This window comes from Danio rerio, chromosome 10, assembly GCF_049306965.1.
Source record: "Danio rerio strain Tuebingen ecotype United States chromosome 10, GRCz12tu, whole genome shotgun sequence".
Classification (NCBI taxonomy): Eukaryota; Metazoa; Chordata; class Actinopteri; order Cypriniformes; family Danionidae; genus Danio; species Danio rerio.
The window spans coordinates 42846254-42870911 of record NC_133185.1 but is presented as its reverse complement, the minus strand read 5'-3'; the positions used below and the strand labels follow the sequence as shown (position 1 = coordinate 42870911).

The following is a 24658-nucleotide window of genomic DNA, read 5'->3' as shown; positions in this document are numbered from 1 at the left end:
TTGGATGGAAGGATGGATTAATGTTAGATTGGATTGATGGTTGGATGAATGTTGGATGGATGGATTAATGTTAGATAGGAGAGATGGGTTAATGATGGATGGATGTATGGAAGGATAGATAGATATATGGAATGTTAGACAATGATGAATAGATAAACAATGTAAAATGAATTGATGAATGAATCATTTTTAGACTGAAAGAAAAATGGATGGATGGACGGATTAACGGATGTACGCTTGGATGAAGGTTAGATGGATGGATTAATGTTGGATAGGATGAAGGGATTGATGTTAGATAGTTTGGAAAGATTAATGTTAGACAGGATGGATGGATGGATGAATTAATGTTAGATAGTTTGGAAGGATTAATGTTAGACAGGATGGATGGATGGATGAATTAATGTTAGATAGTTTGGAAGGATTAATGTTAGACAGGATGGATGGATGGATGAATTAATGTTAGATAGTTTGGAAGGATTAATGTTAGACAGGATGGATGGATGGATGGATGCATTAATGTTAGATAGTTTGGAAGAATTAATGTTAGATAGGATGGATGATGGATGAATGTTAGATAGGATTGATGGATGGAAATATTATTGTTAGATAGGATGGATGGATGGATGGATGGATGGATGGTTGGATGGATGGTTGGATGTTAGATAGGATTTATGGATGGATCTATTGATGTTAGATAGGATGAATGGATGGATTAATGTTAGATAGGATGGATGATGGATGGATGGATGGATGGATGTTAGATAGGATTGATGGATGAATCTATTATTGTTAGATAGGATGGATAGATGGATTAATGTTAGATAGGATGGATGATATATAGATGGATGTTAGATAGGATTGATGGATGAATCTATTAATGTTAGATAGGATGGATGTTAGATAGGATTAAAGGATGGATCTATTAATGTTAGATAGGATGGCCGATGGATGGATGGATGGATTAATGTTAGATAGGATGGATGATGGATGGATGGATGAATGTTAGAAAGGATTGACAGATGGATCTATTAATATTAGATAGGATGGATAGATGGATGAATGGATGAATGTTAGATAGGATTGATGAATGGATCTGTAAATGTTAAATAGGAGAGATGGATTAATGATGGTTAATAGATGGAATGATTAATAGATGGAACGTTAGACAATGTTAGATGTAAAACTAATTGATGAATGAATGATTTTTGGACTAAAAGAAGGATGTATGCAAGTATGAATGGATGAATAGACAGTAAAAATAATTGATGGATGAGGTTTTTGACTGAAAGAAGGATGAATGGATGGATAAACAATGTACAAATTATTGATGGATGAATCATTTCTAGACAGAAAGAAATATGGATGGACAGACAAGAAAGAACAATTGAGGAATAGTTATAAAAATGTGGATAAAAATTAAAACAGTAGATGGATAAATAAATAAAACATTAGACAGAATAAATAATTGATGGGCTAATTGGTTGGATGATGGATGGACAAAATGCCACAAAGAACAATGAATGGATGTATAAAACGTTCAACAGAAGTTAAACACACAGACATGTAGTGCAACTGCGCTAGTTTGATTTCCACTTATAGGTCCGTTGCTGAACCATTCACATTTTTTCCCAGCTTTCGTCTCATATCAATACTGTCCTCAAATATTTCAACTGTCCTCTCTACTACGCACATATATAACAAGATACATGGACAAATTCTTGAAATGACAGATAGAATGGTAGATCAATCAACTTATGGTAGATCAACTCAACTGACAGACAGACAGACAGACAGACAGACAGACAGACAGACAGACAGACAGACAGACAGACAGACAGACAGACAGACAGACAGACAGACAGACAGACAGACAGACAGACAGACAGATAGATAGATAGATAGATAGATAGATAGATAGATAGATAGATAGATAGATAGATAGATAGATAGATAGATAGATAGATAGATAGGGACAGATGCTCACCTGGAAACTGGTAACTGTAGCTAGGAGAGAATCCTGTGTATCCACGACCATACGTTGCCACAATGTTTGGATAACCTGCAAACACACACAGACAGAAACAACATCAACACTGGTGAAGTTTCTGCTGTTCTTTTCTGCCCTCTGGGGTAAAAATTACACGTAACCTTTAACCTGGATCAGCCAGGAAGTATTAATTGTAGACGTGTGGATGAGTGTATCAGAAGAACAGAATGAACAGCACAACAGTTCGTTTAAACACATCAGCAGCTCAAATCAAGAGGCAACTTCAGGGAATTTCACTGCCATCTGTTTTCCTCTGATGCTGAGAGAGAGCGAGAGAGAGACTGATGTGTGTTATTCTTGGCCTTATTTTCACATGTTTTCTCTTTGATGCTTTACATGTGGCATTAATTTCATGTTTTTCCCATAACAGGAAAAAGTGAAACAGCAGTCGCCAGAGCTCGATAATAAATCACGACACACAGATTTGAGAAATCAGTACAAACACAGCGTGGTGTAGAGCTGGCATATGTGCACTTATGATTTCCAGAAGCTGTCACAAGTCACTCAATATCAGGTGACAGCACTGAAAACACTTTTGACAGCTCTCAGAGAATACACAGCTAAAAAAAGGGTTCTTCCTCAGAGGATGTGCTCACACGACTGCAGGAGCTCAGCAACATCTCCCCCACACTGCAACATGTGCAGGAGCTGGCCAAAAAAGCAGCATTCTCCAGGAGACACAAGAAAAAATTACAAGAGACAAAGAAAAGAAGAAAAGAAATGAGATGATGCAAAGAAAAGCAACAAATACATATAGTTCAAGGCAAAATTATTAGCATTTTTCAAATAATTCTCAAGTGCTGTTTAGCAGATTTTGTTTTTAACACATTTTTAAACAGTTTAAATAAAATAATTTCTAGTAACGTATTTGTTTTGTCTTCGCCATGATGACAGTACATAATAATAACCACTAGATTTTCTGATAGGGTATTCCTGTGTCAGATGTGAAAGTAGTTTGTGGGACTGCTATATAAGAGTTATTATTATGGATTGTAGATAGAGAAATTCATCAATTTTTTATCGTTTTTTTTTTTTTTTTTTTACGGTATTTAATGTTATGAATGTATTGAAATATATGCTTGTTTGTTGTAAAATTTGTAATAATGACCAAAAAAAGCTAATTTGTGCATCTCCTTACTTCCGTGTGCAGCCATGCTGGTGTTAAAGATGGTGTATTCTGGGAAATGTTTGTGCTTCTTGGTTTCGAGTGTGCTCCTAAAAAATCTCAGTTTCGAGGGCTATCTAGCCCTTCCCCTTAGCCCTCTAGGTTTTTTGTAAATAAACTACATGTTAAAAAATATATGTTAAGTGGAACCTTCTTAATGCAAAACTAAATACAATAAATTCACAAATAAAAATGCTTTCACAAACTTTGCACAGTTCATTAGCCGTACTTTTGATTTGTGATTAGATATTAATATTTGCATGTCCAGTATGGAAGGAACGTTCCACTGTTCATGGGGGCCGCTGGTTTAGAAAAGAAGTAATAATGTTAAAATCTTAATGGTTATAGACAGATTTGACAACATACGATAGAAAAAATATAAGAGACCTATATGATTAATACAGGCTTCTTGGCATTGGTCTAGGCCCCCTAATTCCCCTAACCGCCAGCATACCCTTATTTATTGTTTTTTTTTCTGTCCCTGATTGTAAATACATATATAAAGCATAAGACTACATGAGAGAACCAAGAAAAATCAGATGACACGTAATGAAAAAACGCACAAGAAATAAAGGAGGCAAGAGAAGAGCTGAGCTGGCCTGTCCGTATCTCACTGCATTATGGGTAAAAAGGCTGTGTCCTCCCTGGCGGCTGCTATCTCAGCCTCTGATTTGCATTATTAATGTTCAGGCTAATATACCTATTTTATGGCTCAACAGCTCAGATTCACTTTAGAATCAATTATACATCTGCGGCAGCTGAAGCAGGCAGCAGCTCAAATGTGTATTAATCTCAGCAAACATACACGCGCCGCCCGACTATAAAGATAAATGACACGATTAGCTGCGGTAAACAAAAGCGTGAATGCGGCAGCTTTAATGAGATTTGGCGTATAAGAAACTTACAGTTCCTTAAATAATGAGCCCTGATCTGCTGCTGGGATTTTTTTTCGCTGTATGCAAATTGCGCTAAAGTTCTGTCTGGTCGTCCTGTTCACTCCGCTTTCATTTAGATAAGAGCAGAGTTAATATTTTCACATGAGTGCTTCACGCTCTTGTTCTCTCTCTTTCTCTCTTCACCCTCCTCCACAGTAATCCATGACAACTTCCAGAAAGTTCACGCCTTGTTAAAAGTTCAGTATGAGGGATCCGTGTGTAACTCGTGTGTTAAATAAAAAATATATATATATATGTTTTTAAAGAATGACTGTACATAAAATCAAGTCGAATAAAAATTATTCAGACAACATACTTAGTTTTTTAGTTTAGTTTTTTTTAAGTTGGTACAGGACAATATTTTTCATTTAATCAATTCAATTCATCTTTATTTCGATAGTACAATGTATATTGTGTCAAAGCAGCAATTTAGGCAGGAAGGAGAGTAGTGTAGAATGATGGTGTAGTTCTAGCAAATTAAAGTTTAGTATAAGGCACAATTCCAATTCTATTATTTTACCCCCACCCCTTCCCCTTGAAGGAGAATGTTAAGGGCTTCAAGATTTACGCTTTAAAATGGGACAGCACTACAACACCTGCACATGCCATAATATGTCCTTGCAATCTCTTGCTTCATACGAGATCAGACGATCGCGACTGCTGTAGTCATTCCAGTTGTGTTATTTTTTGGTATTTATCTTCAGGAAATCACTGAAGGCATATATGATGTTATCATAATGATATAATGCGGCAATAAGATCCTAACTGTACTGTGTATTTATACCGTAAACAAACAACAACAACATTAACATTATACCAGACAATGTAAAAAGCTCATTTCCAGCCACTAGACTTTTCTGACAGGGTACCCCAGAGTCATCGAGTGTCAGAACGTTGTCGGACTGTTATTATTAGGGATCATAGTTAGCGAAATTTAGCAGGTTTTATTTTTGTTTTATCGTCAGGGTAAAAAAAAAAACATGAACGCAGTTATGGATGTATTAAAACGGGCTTGTTTGTTGTATAAGTTCGTAATAATGACAAAAAATAATACTAATTATGCCATTGTAGATGGTGTATTCTGGGGAATTTTCCTAACCCTTGGTTTGAAGTGTGATCCTTAAAATCTCCATTTCGAGGGGTATCTAGCCCTTCCCCTTAGTCGTAAGCCTTTAAGCTAAAGAGAATTGGGACACCCCTACCCCCTCAAATGAACGAGCAAAGTGAGGGAAGGGCTGAGGTGTAGAACTGGGATTGGGCCTTAAAGTTAAGGTCAGTTCAGTTCAGTGTAAATGACACTGCTCAACAAACTTATGCACTGAAGAGAAACTCCACTGATGCGAAGCTCCCATTATGAGTAAGGAAAGCAAAATAAACTGCGACACGTAAACCCCAAAATTCTTCATACAGCGAACTACAGGAAGCACAAAGTAAAGTCATAATTATTCATTTATTCATTCTCCTTAGGCTTAGTCTCTATTTTAGAAATCGTCACAGCAGAATGAACCACCAACTATTTAACCATCTGTTTTATGCAGCGGATACCCTTCCAACTGCAACCTAGTATTGGGAAAGTACACAAAGATACACTCTCACATTCACTACGGTCAATTTATCTCATTCACTTCACTTATACTGCATGTCTTTGGCTGTGGGGGAAATGGGAGCACCCGGAGGAAACTAAAGTTATAATTACTGTATATTTAGCCTTATTCATAAGTCTAGTCACACATTCATTCATAAAGACTCAAATTGTGCTGATGTCTGTTTTCTATCATCGACCAAAACTGACAGTAAAATAAAAAAATAAAGTAAACTGTTAAGTATTATGCCCCAAAAAGTCTTCATACTGGGCATAAAAACCAGCAGGAAGTTAAGCACTGCTGCTGTGAGTCTGAAACAAAGTTTCTTTAACTACAGGCTGACTTTGATGCCCAACTTAGTATTGATTGGACTGGTTGGTTGTATTCAGGGTGCGAATTATACATTGATGACTGGGAAGGGGGCCAAGTTTTTTCGGTTATGCTCAGTAATATGCCTCAGTAGACCAAATTAATACATTTAATTTAATAACATCTGATTTATTAAACAAACTTGTTTAAATGTTTCAGTGTTTTGTGGGATATTGTGCGGTTCTTAATGACATTTGTAATATTAAATAAACAGTTTGCATACCTGCACCTTTTAATGGATGACCATGAAAGACTGCACAGATTTCATGTATTTTACTGTTTAACTTCCATGTGCGAGTCAGTGTATAATAAAATACAAACTATACATCTGGTTTTACGGACATCTACAAATGCTTATTTTGAAAGAAACACGTTTTGTAAACACTATTTCCACTGAGTGGTACAGTACGGTACGGTATGCTTTTATCGTCGCTCCCACTGTCAAATGATGTACCAAATCACTTTTTTGGCACCCTTTCGAAATGGTATCAAATACGAGAAAGGGTACCAAAAGGTGGAGCTACATACGCAGATGAATGCAGATTAGTTACAGAGATACGTCACAAGCTCGTGTGGAGCAAGTGAGAATGAAAACAAAGGAACCGCCATGCTTTAAATACAGAGCCGAGACATTACATCGTAATACCATATGCATATAATAACAAGCCATGGATGACCCAAACTCAAACAAACCTTGTCGTTGTTATGATGTACAGACACAAAGCCAAGAAGAACAAAATCTGCCATGTCCTGTGGTTGTTACGAGTGCGAGCGTTTTTTGCTTTGCTTTCTTTTTTGTTTGCAAATAAGGACAAAATGTCTGCTGTGTGTAGTTTTTCTCTAGTTGGTAACATATCAGAGACTTTAAGGGGCTGTATGTGTTCATATACTGTGTGTTCTATTTATTTATTTATTTTAAATAATTACAGACGTTACAGTTTGCTATTTTGCACTGTCATTGATCTGGAGTTATAAGCATCTATAAATATGTTCATAGAAAAGTTTTATACACAAGTATTGATGTGTTTAAGACATCTGTTTGGAGAGAAATGCTTCTCATACGATATATGAACGACCTGTACCTTTACTTTGAGCAAGAATGATTTCGACTGAAACTTTCTGTTGTACACCACACTCACCAATAAGGTGACCTGTACCATTCCGTACTGTACCAGTCATTGGAAACGGGCCATTGCTGTTGCATTGCTGTCTGTTGGTGCTCCTGATTTGCCGGTTTCAAACCACTGAATTAATATTTTTGCCGCAAATATGCAGTCAATGGTATGAACCATTATAGGGGTGGTCAAATGTATATTTAAGTTATTTTAATATTTAATATTTTTTAAAGATACAGATCAGAGCAAACTTTCTTAACTATTAAAGGGCAGACCCCCCATACATCTTGTTTTGATGTCCTTCAGGGAGGATCAAGCGTTAATTAGAGGGGTCGGACCTGCCCAAACCCCCTTGTAATTTAAGGCCTTTTTGCAATCCATTATGTACTGTTCATTTCTATCAAAAAGAGATTATTTCATTCTTGTCACATTTTATTACCATTTTCTAAGTTCATCCGTAGTGAATAAACTGATAATGTGAGAAAGAAGGATAGTGCTGATTGGTCAGTTTATTCATGATAAAGCAGAACCCTGACCAAAGCTCCCTTTACAGCTACTCATAGACAACATAAACAATCAGCAGATAATAGGATGAGGCATGGGTGTGCTGTGTATGACGAGTGCAGCTGAGGTGTTCTGCTGTCATTAGTGAAGGCAGAGGTCAGGCAGATGGCTGCACTCAACATTAGTCTCATTTTCCTCTTCATTTGAGCCATTAATACAGACGCTTATCTGCTCATCAGGTCTGATGAACCCCACAGCGCCTCAACTGGACTAACATCACACACTTCCACGCCTCTGGTCCAGCAGCCAATCACAAGTTATAACCAAAAGCCCCGCCTATTAGTTGTTCATCAGTCCACCGGTTAGTAAGCAAGCGTGCAAGTGTGTGTGTTAGACTTACTCAACATGCCCATGCCCAACATGAAGGCGTCCATGGTGTAGGGAAGACTTCTCGCCCTCCCCCTCGTGCCTGGAGGAAACATCACCTCCTTTGGTTGAGCCTTCTTACATTCTACCTGCAGACAGACACAAAGAGAAGAAGAGAAAAGCTAAGCGTCAACATTTCAGACTAACCAAGACATTAAAATGATCATGACAGACTTAAAGTCCACACAGACCAGAAGCAGCGTTTAGTTTAAGCTGCAAACACCTTTTGTTCATATTGTTACAGTTACAGAGAAATGGAAATTGAATAGTTTTTCTCCTGTGAGCTGACTGGATGTAGTAAAGTAGACATTCCATTCATAAATACGAGGAAAGAGGTTTTAGATGAGTTATTACAACCTAACCGGCACCACCTGCTCAACATTTTGGTTTGTTGTCAATACAGAGAGTTGTAGGGGCGTGGTTAACTATATTAGCCACGCCCAATACCCAAGACAGACATAATCTGAGAATTTAACTGAAAACAAACAGGAAGAGCATTTTCAGATTTTAGAATCCAAGAGCTAATTTTTTTTTTTCCAAATGACATGCACAGATCAATTGTTCACCATGCATAAAACTAGCAATGTGAGCTAACTAAATCAATATGGTTAGATTTAATTTATTTGTACTTTAATGGTTAGTTTATATAAGTCCTTTTTTGGACTTTGCATGTCTATGTAGGGTTAGAGATCTCTCAAATTTCATCCAAAAGATCTTAGTTTGAAAATGATCAAAAGTCTCAGGGGTTCGGGAAGACATAAAGGTGAGTCATTAATAACCATTTTCATTTTTCTTGCTTTGAACTAACCCTTTAACAGTATACAATAAAAGTATACAGCATATGCACATCCAAAAGAATATTTTCTGAACTGATCATAATACACAGATTTTTTTTTTTTTTGCTTTATTCATAAGGATACATGTGACGTTAGACAAACCAAACAGAAACATGTCAAGAACACACACACAGCATGTATTTCATGCATTCATAAAGAAATGTAACATTAACAGTCTACAGTTTCTATCATTATTTGCATATTGATGCACACTGATAAGCAAAATCTCTTGCTTTGCCAATCCTTTAAACCAGTGGTTCTCAAACTGTGGTACATGTACCAATAGTGGTACACAGGCTTCTTTCGCGTGGTACGCAGAGAAACCAGATATGTCATAAGTACATGCAACATATTTCAAAATTTATCAAAAATGGTTCATGAAAGAATATGATCACATATAGCATATATATTTGAGGTCCAAGCAACATTTTCAGGATTTGATGAATAGGATACTATGTTTATAATTTACATTAAGTACAGTTTTTTTCTTTTCTTTTTAGGAACAGAGACCTATCATTTTTAATTACCTTATAAAAGCAAACATTTTTTTTGTTAGTTTTTTTTTACATATAAGCACAGTACAGTGTTAATGTTCAAACTATTTATAATGTTTAAAGTGGCTGATCATAATAAATATTCATAATAATATAAATTAATCTGCCGCTTTTTTGACCTGTGCAAAGCTGTAGCTGCTTTACTGGGCCTACTACGCTACTGTATTTTAATACTGGTCATTTTGGTGGTACTTGAGAGAGATTTGTTTTCTGAGGTGGTTCTTAATGAAAAAGTTTTAGAACCACTGCTTTAAACTATACATTAAAATAAGCAGCACACTGCCAATAATAAAAATTGTTTAATCCAAAATAAAACAAAAAATGCTTCATGGTCGTGAAATAATTGTGCCCAACTGAGCCTAGTTTCTCTCAAGTTTTTTTTTTCCTTCACTTTCGTCAACTGGTGAAGTTTGTTCCTCACCAATGTCGCCACTGGCTTGCTTGCTCTGGGACTTGTGGAGCTGCGCATCATTAGATTTGCTCTTAAGTGTTTGGACTTTCAGCAGTGAAAATTAAACCACACTGAACTGACCTAAACTAAACTGAAGTTCAACTCTGAAAACTGAAATGACACTGTTTCAATCCACTAGAACTTCTATGTGAAGCTGCTTTGACACAATCTACACTGTAAATGCGCTACAGAAATAAAGATGAATTTAATTGCTTCAGGGGTAGTTGATGTGTTGGTGCTCCTTGGATAAAGATTAAATCTATTTTAGATTAAATCCATTATAATTTTAATATTCCACAACAAGTTTTTACAGTATTTCTGATCAAATATGCACAGCGGTTTTAGGACTTTTCAAAAACTTGAGAAATCACATATATATCAAATTATTTTTGGATGAAATGTGGCTTTTTCTTGTCTATATTCTTGACAGATTTCATAAACTTCACCCACCTATTGTTTGGAGGAGTCAATAGAGCGTAAATATAAAAGCTAAAAATGTGAAATTTTGGCACAGAGCTTGAGTCACATTTCAAGCCCTGTCAGTTTGAGTTTTGTGTACATTATTGGCATAACAAACAGCCATGCGTTTGTGTATCCAAAGCATTCTTTAGACAACAAAGCTAACACACACACACACACACACAAAAGAAATGAAATCAGCTAAAAGTCTGAGCGTTTGTGATCTCCTCTCCTCATCCTCACGTTCCTCACTCTCTGATTGACATTTGAACCTGTAGAGCTGAGCACATGAGCGGACAGCAGACAGCAATCCCGCCTGAGAGACAGAGGAATATTCCTCCAGAGATCCAGCAGAGGAAAGACAACACGTCTCTAGCAAAGGGGAGAAGTAAACAAACACACACGCAGAAAACATCAAACCCAAACAAACACACAGACGCTTGCTCTCTCTGGTGATACGAGCAGAACCGGGTCAGACGAGGGAAGACTTTTCTCCTGACAGGCCTAGCAGCCAGAGGATCCTATTTACCAAGCGCATCTGCATGCTTACAGCAAGAGAGAGAGTGTGTGTGTCTGCTGACAGCGCCTCTACGGTAAGAACACGATGCATTTGCACTTGGCTGAATCTGTCCTCTGTGTTGATCGACTCGTCTGCCTGCCCAGGGCCCGTCCATCTGTATGTGTGTGTGTGTGTGTGTGTGTGTGTGTGTGTGTGTGGGGCTTGGCCTTTCAAAAAAAACACACATACATACACACAAACTGCAGATTCTCTCCCACTGAGACTTGCACAGATGCTGCTCAGCACAGCTGGACACACAAAATAACACACACACACACACAGACAGAAGGACAGACACACACACACACTCACACATTTCTGCTTGCTGCGCCATCAGTGCTGCTCTGAATACATGAGGTATTTCTGGATGGGGCCAGTGACGGATATTTAATATTCATTCTAAATTAATGAAATGTAAAAAGGTTTCCACTCAGAGCGGGCAGCGTGGGAGATCGTATAACACGTACACGCATCTACAATTACTACAGACTGATCAGAAGGTGCTGCTAATCAAATAATCAGCATGTTGAACAAACAATCTGCTTGCTGTCTGCCATGGAGCACAAAAGGAGATATTACAGTACATGTTCATGCTGTTCTTTTCAATTCAAACTATGTTGATCAGTCTGAGCCGCAGTAAAAAAACTTCTGTAGTGTCACAAAATTGATGCTATATTGATGAGCAAATACGCAGCTGTATCCTATCTAGACTTTACCAACAGTCAGTGTAGACCGTTTTTAGGAAGTTTTTGTTTTTTCAAGTTAGAATGTGGGGGGCGAAGCAGTGGCGCAGTAGGTTGTGCTGTTGCCTCACAGCAAGAAGGTCGCTGGTTCAAGCCTCGGCTCAGTTGGCGTATCTGTGTGGAGTTTGCATGTTCTCCCTGCGTTCGTGTGGGTTTCCTCCAGGTGCTCTGGTTTCCCCCACAGTCCAAAGACATGCGGTGAATTGGGTAGGCTAAATTGTCCGTAGTGTATGAGTGTGTGTGTTTGTGTGTGAATGTGTGTGTGGATGTTTCCCAGAGATGGGTTGCGGCTGGAAGGGCATCCGCTGCGTAAAAAATGTGCTGGATAAGTTGGTTCATTCCGCTGTGGCGACCCCAGATTGATAAAGGGACTAAGCCGACAAGAAAATAAATGAATGAAGTTATGATGTTTCTGTAATACCACCTTTCTGTGTTATGTGTGTTATTTAAGTTTGTGTAAAAGATAAACGTCCTTAATTTATGAAATCAAAAAGTAATTGTGGATTGTGGACTTTCATTCTTATGGTGAATGGTAATGCAAGAGCTGTCAATCAAGCCAAGCGCTGATCTCGTCTGTAACCCACAATACCCAGACACTGTTCCAGAGGATCCAGTTCACATTGAATACACAACATCATCCCAACACATTCAGACCCTGAATGTTCATGTAGCTGTAGCAATGTGGCATGTACAGTAAGGATTATTTTAAGATGTTAAGATGTATTGCTTTATCCTCCTAAGGCCCAAGGTGTTTTTTTTACATGCATTTCTTTATTTCTCTTCGCTATTTGGGCTTATTGGAACCTAAATAGAATAAAACCTAAGTATCATCTTTTGATATGATGTACTTTTAGAGACTCGTGGTCCGAATTTAAAACACTTTATTCTGACTGTTTTTAATGCAAATATAACATAAATTCATTCATTTTCTTGCCACAGCAGAATAAACCACCAACTTATTCAGCAGGTTTTTACGCAGCAGATGCAGATATTTTGGTAATTTTTAATCTAGAACCAGATGTAGTGAGCGTTGCTAATGCTTGTAGCTACAAACCAAACTGGATTTTAGCATCACATAATTTTATTCTTAAATACGGTGATTTTAAGTTTGCTGAACAAACAAGATCCTGTTTCTGTTTATTTTTCTGAAATTGACTCATTTGTTGAGTGGTGTGATGAAAACATTTTAAAAGTAAATACAAAAAAAAAAAAAAAAAAGGAAATAATCTTTCATCCCAAGTGTGATGTCGAGCATTTACCAGTGTTTGTAGATAATCAAGAAATCACTCAGGTACAGTCATACAAGTATTTGGGAATTTATATAGACCGGTCTCTAACATGGGACACTTACGTAAACTGGATCTGTGAAAAGCTTTACCAAAGACTGTATTTTCAACTAAGTTTATGGTTCTATGGCGTTGATAAGAAAATCATGTACTTATTATATCAGGCTGTATTTGAGAGTGTCATCAGGTATGGTCTATCTACATGGCAATCTTTCTGTAAATCAGAAATCAAACATTTTTTTATATTATCAGAACTGCTACGAGACTAATAGGATCTGAAACTATAACCAGTAGTCAAACACTTTACAAGCAATGCTCTCTGAATGAAGCGAAAAGAATTTTAAACAATCCATCTCATGTCCCATTTTACAATCTTTCACTTTCTGGTAGAAGATACAGACTTAAGACTTAAGAACTCTTTTATCCCAGTGTCAATCAGACTATTGAACACTGATCAATAGTGTGCTTATGCTTGTTTCCTGTATGTAATTCTTTTGCATGTTTGCTTATTTTTAATTTTGTGTCAGAACTTGCTGAAGTGCTCTGTGAGTCCACAGAATATTTCCCCTTGAGGGACAATAAATTATACAAACAAACAAAAGAAACATCCTCATTTATACCCATGTATTGTAAACTGATTTACTGTAGTTTGAGAGTAGCAGTAAATCTTTTAATATTTCACCAGGATCAACTCGCTATAGCATTTCTGCCATTGCTGACGTCTCGTACAGCCTCGTTTCTTTCATGCCTTTTGGAAGTGAACTGAATGAAAAGGCAATAGACAAGTGTAGGTCATGAATCATTGATTGGGAGAGATCAGTGAAATCTGAAATATTACCCCGTCTGTCTATCAAACAGGCCTCATGCTGGATCTCTTTTTCCATTATAAAGCTCTCGTATACTGTATAAAGCGAGTGCCCCGCTGCGGCGTATGGTCAGGCAATCCCTGCTCACCGACAAAGCAATGCACTACAGTGCTGATGTAGAAGATTTGAGTGCGGATTCATTCGTTTGGATCTTTATTATTAAATATTATTGCAAGGGTTAACCTTTTTGGTGTGGGCGGCACGGTGGCTCAGCGCTTAGCATTGTCACCTCACAGCAAGAAGGTTGCTGGTTCGGGTCCAGGCTGGCTCAGTTGGCGTTTGTGTGTGGAGTTTGCATGTTCTCCCCGTATTGGTGTGGGTTTCCTCTGGGTGATCTGGTTTCCAATACAGTCCAAAGACATGCGCTGTAGGTGAATTGGATAAACTAAATTGACCATAGTGTACGAGAGAGAGTGTGGTGTGTGTGTGTGTAAATGAGTGTGTATGAGTGTTTCTCAGTACTGGGTTGCGGCTGGAAGGGCATAGACTGCGTAAAACATATGCTGGAATATTCGGCGGTTTATTCTGCTGTGGCGACCTTAATCAGGGACTAAGCTGAATGAATAAATGAATGAATATTTATCCATTTTGTATATGCTAGTTTATTAGCAGCGTGCACAGTGTTGGTTGCTTGGTAACAGATCTGGATGGATTTTGATGACACGATTTAAGATGTCCTAATTAGTGACAGCATTTTGAAAGACAGGACAAAAATGCCAAATCGAATTAAGATTATTTAATGCAGTGTTTCTCAACCACGTTTCTGTAGGACCACCAGCTCTGCATCTCCATGTCTCCTTAACCAAACAGACCTGATTAAGATCATCAGCTCATTTGCAGAGACTGAAAGACCTGTAATTGGTGTGACAGACAAAGGAGACATCCAAAACATGCAGTGTTGATGGTCCTTCAGGAACATGGTTGAGAAACACTGATTTATGCATCATATCTTAATGTTTAAGATAAGAAGCTTTACATTATACACCCAAACAAGCTGATAAGAAAAAGTTATTTAGTCAGGATAATTTCAATTGGAGAGCCAAAAAAACCCAAACAAACATTAGATTCAGACTGTTAGATGTTGTTACAAAGCCTTTGTGTATGTGGGACTAAAACCAGTAATTATGCACAAGAATATTCAACAACTGTCACTAACAATAATAACAAACAAATTAGAACTATTGTAGAGTTTTCACTACAAAACAATGACACAATTTGCAAATATTGCCACACATTTTGAGAAAAGCAAGCAATTATTCTAGAAAACCCTAGAGGAACTGAATAGTGTCGTTAGAATAGAATCGCTCGTTCGTTCGTTCATTCGTTCATTTTCTTTTTTGGCTTAGTCCCTTTATTAACCAGGGGTTTCAACAGCAGAATGAACTGCCAACTTTTCCAGCATATATTTTACACAGCGGATGTCCTTCTAGCTGCAACCCAACACTGGAAAACACCTATACATTCTTACTTTCACACACATCCACAACGGACAATTTTTATATTATTCAATTCACCTATAGAGCATGTCTTTGGACTGTGGGAGAATCTGGAGCACCCTGAGGAAATCCACTCAAACGTAGGGAGAACATGCAAACTCCACACAGAAATGCCAACTGACCCAGCCAGGGCTCAAAGCAGCGACCTCTTGTTGTTAGGCGATCGTGCTACCCACTGCATCACCACTGCTGTCTAAGAATGTTTATTTAGCTTTTAAAAAAGAGACAGAGAGAGAGAGAGAGAGAGATGTATTGATGTGGACAGCATGTTGTACAGCATGTCAATCTCAACAGGTGTAATTCTGGAGGGCAAACACTCCTCTAACCAGACATCATCCAGGAGATAATCATCATGGGTCATTATTTGTGCACACACACACACTGCTGTTGTATGAACAGGCTCTCTCAAACAGTTTTAGCCAGGACTCCATCATATGCCCAAACTTCAAACCATAAATCTGGGACAATGAGAGGTGCTCATCTTCAAAAGCTTTATGTTCAAAAAGCAGCATCACGCATTAAAGGAAGCTGAAGTGTAAAAGGCATAAAAGGAGCATTTTGATCATCACTGTAAACATCTGTGAGCAGATTCATTTCTATACTGTAGCATCTACACACACACACACACACACACACACACTCGTACACTACGGATAATTTAGCCAACTCAATTCACCTTTACTGCATGTCTTTGGACTGTGGGGGAAACCAGAGCACCTGGAGGAAACCTACGTGAATGCAGGGAGAACATGCAAACTCCACAAAAAAACGCCAACTGAGCCGAGGCTCGAATCGGCGACCTTCTTGCTGTGAGTCGACAGCACTACCTACTGCGCCACTGTTTCGCCCTATTATAACATATTATATGTAATTTAAAACAAGTCTCTGACCATTAGAAGCTGTCTATATTCACAAAGTGTTGACAGACTGTTTAAACCCCTTATAAAGGTATTTTTGCATAAAACTTTAAGTCCCTTTTAAGTAAACTTGCTGCTTTAAAAACAAAGGGTTTTCTCATTTTGTGCCATCTCAACCAGAGTATCTGAGCAATCCCTTAACAAAAAAAGTCAATGCCTGTCGATATTCCCATTTTTAAAGCCTTTTGCAAATGTATTTTGGTTTAGACAAAAAAAATAAAAAAAATAGAGAAATAGATATCAAACCAAGTGTGAAACTGCCTCAACCTCATGTGTAGCTCCACTGGCCAGCAAAAGTGTGATGCAAGAAACCAATCAGATCTCATCAAAAACAAACAGCCTGTTCCAGCATTACACGGGTTTACCTTATATCAACAGTGCTTTTACAGTCACAGTGAACGGCCAGCAGGAGAGACAATCAGAACAGAGATGAGAGGTCGCGCTGCCCTCTGAACAGTAGAAACACATGATGGACTATCAGAGGTAAAATCGATGGCACGCATCTGTCCCTGAGCTCAAGAACAACCTGCCTGTGACAGAGGAAGATCTTCAGGGGTTTGATCCTCTGCACATCATACTGCTGTCCCAAGAGCTCTGGGTGTGCAAGGAGAGGTATCAGTGCAAGACAGAAAGATCACATGACTTCTGCCAGTCACAGGTGAGAACCCGACAGGGGTTGATCCTTAGCATCAGTGCTTTTGTGTTGCTTTTATATCTGCCTATAAATATACCAGTCAGACATCTATCGTTACAAACAGTTACAAATCTTTCGAAATATACAGTGCATCTGAAAAGTATTGATAGCGCTTCACTTTTCCACATTTTTTATGTTCCAGCCTTATTCCAAAATGGATTAAATTAATTTATTTCCTCAAAATTCTACACACAATAATTTTATATTGTATATTTGATATTATAATTAGCCAGGCTGAAGTAGATCAGCATCATCTTCAGTGATCCTCCAGAAATCATACTAATAATTTATTGTTCAAGTTTTCCTTATTTTGATCATTTGAATTTGCTATTGCTGAATAATAATACTGCCGACCATAAACATCTGAACTGAACAATTATGTTTAATACAACCAATTTTAATCAATTATTTGAATAAAATATTAGATTAAACAGTTTTTTCTAGCTTCACACAGACAGGGCTATCTGCAGTGCTGCAGCTCCAGACTGAACGTGTCCATGCAGACACACGGCACCGTCTTAAATGTCAATTTTATGTGACATTTAAGGTGGGTAAATGTATAACTCTGGACAGAGAATATGAAAATTCTTGATATTTAACATTTTAAAGAAAATAGTTGAAACTATTTGAACACTGCAAACCTTGACACATCAAGTGAGTATGCAATACATGTAGATATAGGAATATTATTATATACAGGATATTCATTTCAAAGTAGTTAAAGGGTCCCTATTTTACCTCTTTTTCCAAGATTAACACAAGTCTTTTTTCTTTCCAGAATGTGTCTTTTAAGTCAGAGCCATAGAGATTTGTCTGTATTGCTCTGATGCGTGTAGCCTTCACGTAGGTAAACCGCACACTGACAGACAAGAATGAAGCAGATCTCCCTTACTACAGTAAGAACTTTTCCAATGGTTATTTGATACAATTGTTGTGGAGTTAATTCAAGCCTTTCTGCAACGATGAGTCACACACATGTCGTTATAAAGTTTGCACATGCCTGCACGCGCACACATTTAGTTTTAAACTGTTATTGCATGGCAATTGTGACAGGATACACGTTAATAACCACTGCTGTATGGACTTCTGCTATGTTAATGAACAAAATGAACCTGATAAGTCCACAAACTGGGATTGAGGCATCTTCTTTAATAATTGTACTGAAACTAGGCAGCTGTGGAATTACGTAGTGGTTTTACTGTATTACAAACATGGACTGTTTTAAAAACATTTTAAGCTTTTAAAACTCAATCTTGAGGTGCAGCTGATCACAGAGAGCTGAACAGATCTTTAATTCGCAGTTGTTTTACTTTATGTATGTCCTGTCTTGTGGATATAATTATATGTGTTACTATGGAGACATGTTAATAAGCGTCTGTCAATCAATTAAGTGGGATGGGAAACCACACTCTTATGTCACGTTGTGGTGGGCCTCAAAATGGGAGGGTTTTGGGTCCTATTTTGATGTCAGGAAATAAAAAATAAATAAAAAGAGATTTATTGTCTTTATAACAGCACAATATGACTGTGGACACACTATACCTAAACAGTTCTGTCTAAACAGCTCACAAAAGATAATTTTCATTACGTCATCAGGTGCCCTTTAAGCAGACAAGTAAAGCGAGCAAACTGAATAAAATCACATTTTCAATGCAAATTTGAAGGTTTTTATCTCTATTAGGAACTAAAGTAGCTGCAAACAAAACCAGGGGCCTCATGTACGAAGACTTGCGTGGAAATCTTACTAAAACATTGCGTACGCACAAAGCTGTAAATGTGCGTAAGCAGAAAAAATTTCAGATGTATGAAACACTGCGTACGCCGAATCTCACGCATATTCTTTTGTACATCTGAATGAACGTGAAACTGAGCGCAACATGCACGAGCACAAAACCCCTCCCTGCCTCCTCCCCCGTATGAATATGCTAATGACTATGCTAATGGCAAAACCCAACGAAAAAGCAATGGAAAAAGCAAGCAAAAAGAGAAACTTTGAACAGAATGTGAATTGGAGGTGCTGCTTTCGGAGGTAGACCGGAGAAAAGCGGTGTTATTTGCAAGTTTCTTCTTCGGAATTAACAACAAAAGAAAAAAATAGAGTGGGAGAGTTTAGCTGATGCGGTTAACACAGTTGGGTCTGAACATCGCACTGAGTGCATTAAAAAAAGAAATAGTGTGGTTTATATCTGTAAAATGTTGCAGGACTATTAACAGTCTCAGTGGCACACCTCGTAAGACGCTTGTGATCATGAATTGATACGTTCGAGCATGAACTCGGCTCGAATCCCGTGTTCTGATGAACTCTTTCTTGTTTTTTCCCCGCTACATATCAGATTTTGCCAACTATTTATCACGAGAAAGACAAGTAGGCATCATCAATAAGTTCATATCAATAAGCATGATATTTTATTTGCACATTTATTGAATGGAAATGTTTCTGATTCACGCATGCAAATCTTCAGATGTGTCTTTATAGCAATGTGCGTGCGGTAGATCGCTCAGATTACATTGGGAAAACAGGCGACTGCTGCAAATTGTGCTTTAATGTTTAGCTGGTCAAATGTATGGTATGGAAACCTTATATACCTGCTGAACCCGTCTCATACAGCTGCCATTGCAAGGCTCAGACACTTTGTAGAGAGGAATTTAACACAACTGCCTCTAGGAGTCGCCAATGGAAATAAAACAGACACGCACAAAAAATGTGCGTACGCCTGCCAGAAAGCTGCCGTGAAGCTGCGCACATTCCCACGTTCAGTTCATTGTTAGTAAATCCAAACGTGAGCGATTCTGAGCGTAAAACCTGGCGTACGCAAAGTTTTTGTGCATACGCAGCGTTGATACATGAGGCCCCAGATGTTTTGATCTGTTTTGAAATGAATCGAGTGAGTCAATAACTCATTCACAATCATGAGCTTCATTTTGGAATAAAGCAGACATTCTGAAAGTATCATTTGAATGGATTGTTGAATGAATCATTCATAAGGATGTTAAAACCTGCTGGCGGTGATTTTATATAGTAATGTATTTCATTTATGATTAATAATTCTATTTAAAAACGTTAACGCACTCCTGAATCCAACCGTTTTATTAGAAGTGAATCATAAAAGTCATCAGAAACAATGTCATACAATGCTAAGACAATATCTCATTCATTCATTTATTCTCTTTTCGGCTTAGTCCCTTTATTAATCCAGGGTCGCCAAAGCGGAGTGAACCGCCAATTTATCTAGCATAAGTTTTACACAGCGGATGCTCTTCCAACTGCAACCCATCACAGGGAAATATCCATACACACTCATTCACACACATACAGACAGTTCAGCCTACCCAATCCACCTGTACCACATGTCTTTGGACTGTGGGGGAAACCAGAGCACCCGGAGGACACCCACATGAACACGGAGAAAACACGTAAATTATACATAGAAATGCCAACTAACCCAGTCGAGGCTCGAATCAGTGACCTTGCTGTGAGGCGATCGTGCTACCCACTGCTCCACCGTGCAGCCCAGACAATATCTCAAATAAATTTTAATAATTACAAGAATAACATGTGTAGATTATTTAAATAAGGCAAATTAGTTGATTATTTCCCAGAGATGGGTTTAGTTTAGTTTAGTTTAGTTTAGTTTATTTATATAGCACATTTTTTACAACACAACGTTGCCCAAAGTGCTGAACACAATCAATACTAAACATGAAATCTACATCACATAAATAACAATTAAAACATAAGGCAAATCCCTCAACATTAAAAAGGCTCAAATACTAAGGAACAAAGATGGTGTTTCAAACGCTTTTTAAAAACAGGTAGAGTTGGAGCGTGTCTGATGTGGGGCGGAAGCCCGTTCCAGAGTTTTGGGGCGACAACAGCAAAAGCCCGATCCCCACTTCGCTTACACCGGGACCTTGGTACAGATAGAATAAATTCATCAGAAGACCTCAGTGACCTACCAGGATTGTATACGTGTAGCAGGTCTGATAAGTATGATGGTGCCAGATTGTTTAAGGATTTAAAAACAAAGATCAATAGTTTAAAATCAATTCTCGACCTAACAGGCAGCCAGCCCAGAGAGGAAAGAACTGGGGATATGTGCTCAAACTTGCGAGTCCCTGTCAGAAGTCTCGCAGCTGCATTCTGTACTAATTGCAATCTGTTTAGGGCATTTTGACTAATACCCACATACAGAGAATTACAATAGTCAAGTCTTCCCAGAATAAAAGCATGGATCACCTTCTCAAGGTCATTAAAAGAGAGAAACGACTTTACTTTTGCCACAAGTCGTAAATGGTAAAAACTGGATTTAACAACTGTATTTACTTGTTTGTTAAATTTCAGATCACTGTCGAATTGAAATCCTAGGTTTCTAACAACAGGTTTTTGATAAGTGGAAAGCTCACCAAAACCTGATAAATGCAGAGGGTTAGGATCGCCAAACCAGACCAGCTCAGTTTTTTCTTCATTGAAATTTAAAAAATTTGACGAAAGCCAGCTCTTAACCTCGACTAGGCATCTCATAAGGGAGTCAAGCTCCTTTTTATCCCTACTTTTAAAAGGGACATAAATCTGAGTGTCATCAGCATAAAAATGAAAAGCCACCCCATATTTACGAAAAATTGATCCTAAAGGTAAAATATATAAAGAAAATAAAATAGGTCCAAGTATAGACCCTTGTGGAACTCCACATGTCAGGGGTCTGGAGGATGAAAATGTCTGACCAACATTAACGCAAAAGCTTCTGTCTGACAAATAAGATCTAAACCACTTAAGGGCAGAGCCCTGAATGCCCACTAATCTCTCAAGACGAGAAATAAGGATTTCGTGATCTATAGTGTCAAAAGCTGCAGTAAGGTCAAGAAGCATAAGGATCACAGAGTGCCCCGAGTCCCTAAATAACAGAATGTCATTCAACACACGTAGCAGTGCAGACTCAGTACTGTGATATGCCTTAAAACCCGATTGAAAAACTTCATGAATACTGTTGAGCTCCAGATAGCTCTGCAGTTGTGTTAAAACTGTTTTCTCCAAAATCTTAGATAAAAAGGGTAGCTTAGAAATAGGTCTAAAATTGGACAACACAGATTTATCCAAACTAGGCTTTTTCAAGAGAGGTTGCACGACGGCATGTTTCAACTGAGAAGGCACCACACCAGAAACAAGACTCCTATTTATAATGGATAAAATACTAGGGCCAATAATCTCAAAGGCTTGCTTAAAAAACTTTGATGGAAAAATATCCAATGGATAGCTGCTAAGTTTGATCTTGCCTACTGTATCAGTCAGAGATAGAAGAGAGACAGGTGTGAAACTAACAAGTGCAGCAGGGGACACATCCGGTTCCGGAAAAACAATATCAAAGCTAGCAATCCCAGACCTAATTGAAGAAATCTTCTCCGTAAAGAAGTTTAAAAAAAGCTTCACATGTATCACATGACTCCTCCATAACAACATTAGACCCAGGGTTAATCACAGAACTTATGCAGGAGAATAAAACATCAGCCTTATTTTGATGAGTACTGATTAATTCAGAAAAATATTTCCTCTTAGCCTCCTTCATAGAACGCTGATAATTAGAGAGAGATTCCTTAAAGATCTCATATGACACCTGCAGTTTATCTCTCTTCCACTTGCGTTCAGCCTTTCTGCAGGCCTGTCTAGATGCCCGAGTTGTCTCATTTAGCCAAGGCTCTGATCTAGGCTTAACAGTTCTAGTTTTTTCGGGGGCAACAAAGTCTAAGATTGAAGAAAAAGAGCAATTGAACAATTCCAGTAACTGGTCAACATCCATATAAGAGGGAGGGTCCTCTAGCATAGTTGTATGTTGTTCATTAATGTACAAATCTTTAAACAGATCAATAGAAGAAACATTAAATCTACGAAATCGCCTGAAAACAATAGGAGAGTTGCTTATTTTATGGGTAAAAGTGATCTCAAAAGTGACTGCTTTATGGTCTGTAAATGCCATATCGTCTAATGCAACATTGCAGATTGATAGACCATATGTCAAAACACAATCCAATGTGTGCCCCTGGTTGTGAGTGGGCCCTTGCACATGCTGTGTCAAATTAAAAGAGTCAATAAGATTTAAGAAATCCTTAGCTAAATTGTCTTTTGGGCAGCAAACATGAACATTAAAATCACCCAAAATTAAAATATTATCATATCTAGGTAAAATACTGCTCAACAAGTCCCCAAACTGTTTAATAAAGTCTTTAGTAGACCTAGGAGGTCGATAAATTAATGCACATAGGACAGGTCCTGAGCGTTCATTTATCTGAAACATCTGTAGCTCAAAGCTGGAGAAAGCATCAGCACGCACGGGCTGGCAATTAAATGTTTTTTTAAAAATCGACGCAAGACCTCCCCCTCTGCCAGAGCGCCTCGGATTATTAAAATAAGTGCAGTTTACTGGGACAAGTTCAGAGAATGGACTAAGGTCCCCATCAACTGCCCATGTTTCAGTCAGAAATAAGAAATCCAAATCTCTGGCAGTGAAAAAGTCATTTAATATGAATGTCTTATTCAAAACGGATCTTACATTGACCAAAGTTAATCTTGTAGGTACCTGGTGGTGATCGTTTTCCCGTCGTATTCGTCGTAGCTGGCAAAGATTACTTAAATCCACTCCTCGCCTTCGACAACGCGGCGAACAAATCCGCGTGCTTGCTTCACAAGAGGTTGGAAAAACAGAAACCAAGCACTGGATCGGGGGATCAGATGTGCGGTAAGGAATAATCCTGTAAAAATCCGGTATGAGGTCCGAGGAGAAACGAGCCCTGCAGTTCATCCCTGCATCCGACAAACGCACTTTAAGACTAATTAACAAACCACCGCGTTTACCACGTTTTCTGCGGCGTCTTCTCCGAAAGAGGATGCATGGAAGCCGGCATAGGTGAGCTGGTAATGACAGTGAAGCAGGGTGATTGTAGGTGCAGGATCCACTCGGCTCGCTGATCAGCCGGTTTACCATACCATTTCTAATGTTCAAGAGCGTTTGGCGATCATAGACCAACAGAGCCTCAGAATGTTGAGCCACAAAAAATAAAACTAAGATTAATCTTAAAAACAACTGTAGAGGGTTCAGTTGCGTAAAAGGGCTGGAAGGGCATCCGCTGCGTAAAAACTTGCTGGATAAGTTGGCGGTTCATTCCGTTGTGGCGACCTCGGATTAATAAAGAGACTAAGCTAACAAGAAAATGAACGAATGAAAATTAGTTGATTAACCATTTCTAATGCTATATACAAATATCTTGCAGCCAATTTAGATTTTCCCACCTTGTATTTTCAGAGTATTTGGTAAAGGTTTAGAAGTCTATAGATTATAGATTAAAAAATATATTTTTTAATGTCTCTCTCACGACTATGTGCATATATTTAAACAGCTTTTGAAAGCAAAATCCGGACATTTTAGTAGATTTAGAATACCCAGCCGGATGTAAAAAGGCACATCTCAGTGGGCCTGCAGGGCAAGTGAGGCTGTCTGTGGGAGTGTTGACAGTTATCGCACAGTACAAAATGGGTAAACGAAAGAAATTCCACAACGTAATCAATCGCGGATGTTTGGTTGTAGTGGACGAACACAAAAAAAAAAGTGTAAAAGGATGATAATAATACAAAAACAGTGTCACTAAATATACTTGGTGGCCGTT

General features: G+C 38.2%; 1 protein-coding gene and 1 long non-coding RNA gene across 12 annotated transcripts in view; one reads left to right on the top strand and one right to left on the bottom strand.

Annotated features, from left to right (window-relative positions):
- The window catches only part of LOC103911773 (uncharacterized), a 281613-nt gene extending 278199 nt beyond the window's left edge, over positions 1 to 3414 (top strand). The window contains exons 7-8 of the long non-coding RNA XR_012386505.1: positions 2418 to 2561; positions 2631 to 3414. This is a non-coding gene — a long non-coding RNA (uncharacterized lncRNA). The remainder of the gene's footprint in view (positions 1 to 2417; positions 2562 to 2630) is intronic.
- msi2a (musashi RNA-binding protein 2a) overlaps positions 1 to 24658 on the bottom strand; it is a 288870-nt gene that overhangs the window by 47546 nt on the left and 216666 nt on the right. For all 11 annotated transcript variants that reach the window (XR_012385766.1, XR_012385768.1, XR_012385767.1 and 8 more), the window contains 2 exon segments: positions 8119 to 8233; positions 1985 to 2059 (listed from right to left, as the gene is read on the bottom strand). Coding sequence is in view for 8 of the 11 variants with exons in the window: in XM_073913422.1 (XP_073769523.1) it covers positions 1985 to 2059; positions 8119 to 8233 (190 nt within the window). In the remaining 3 variants the exon portion in view is untranslated.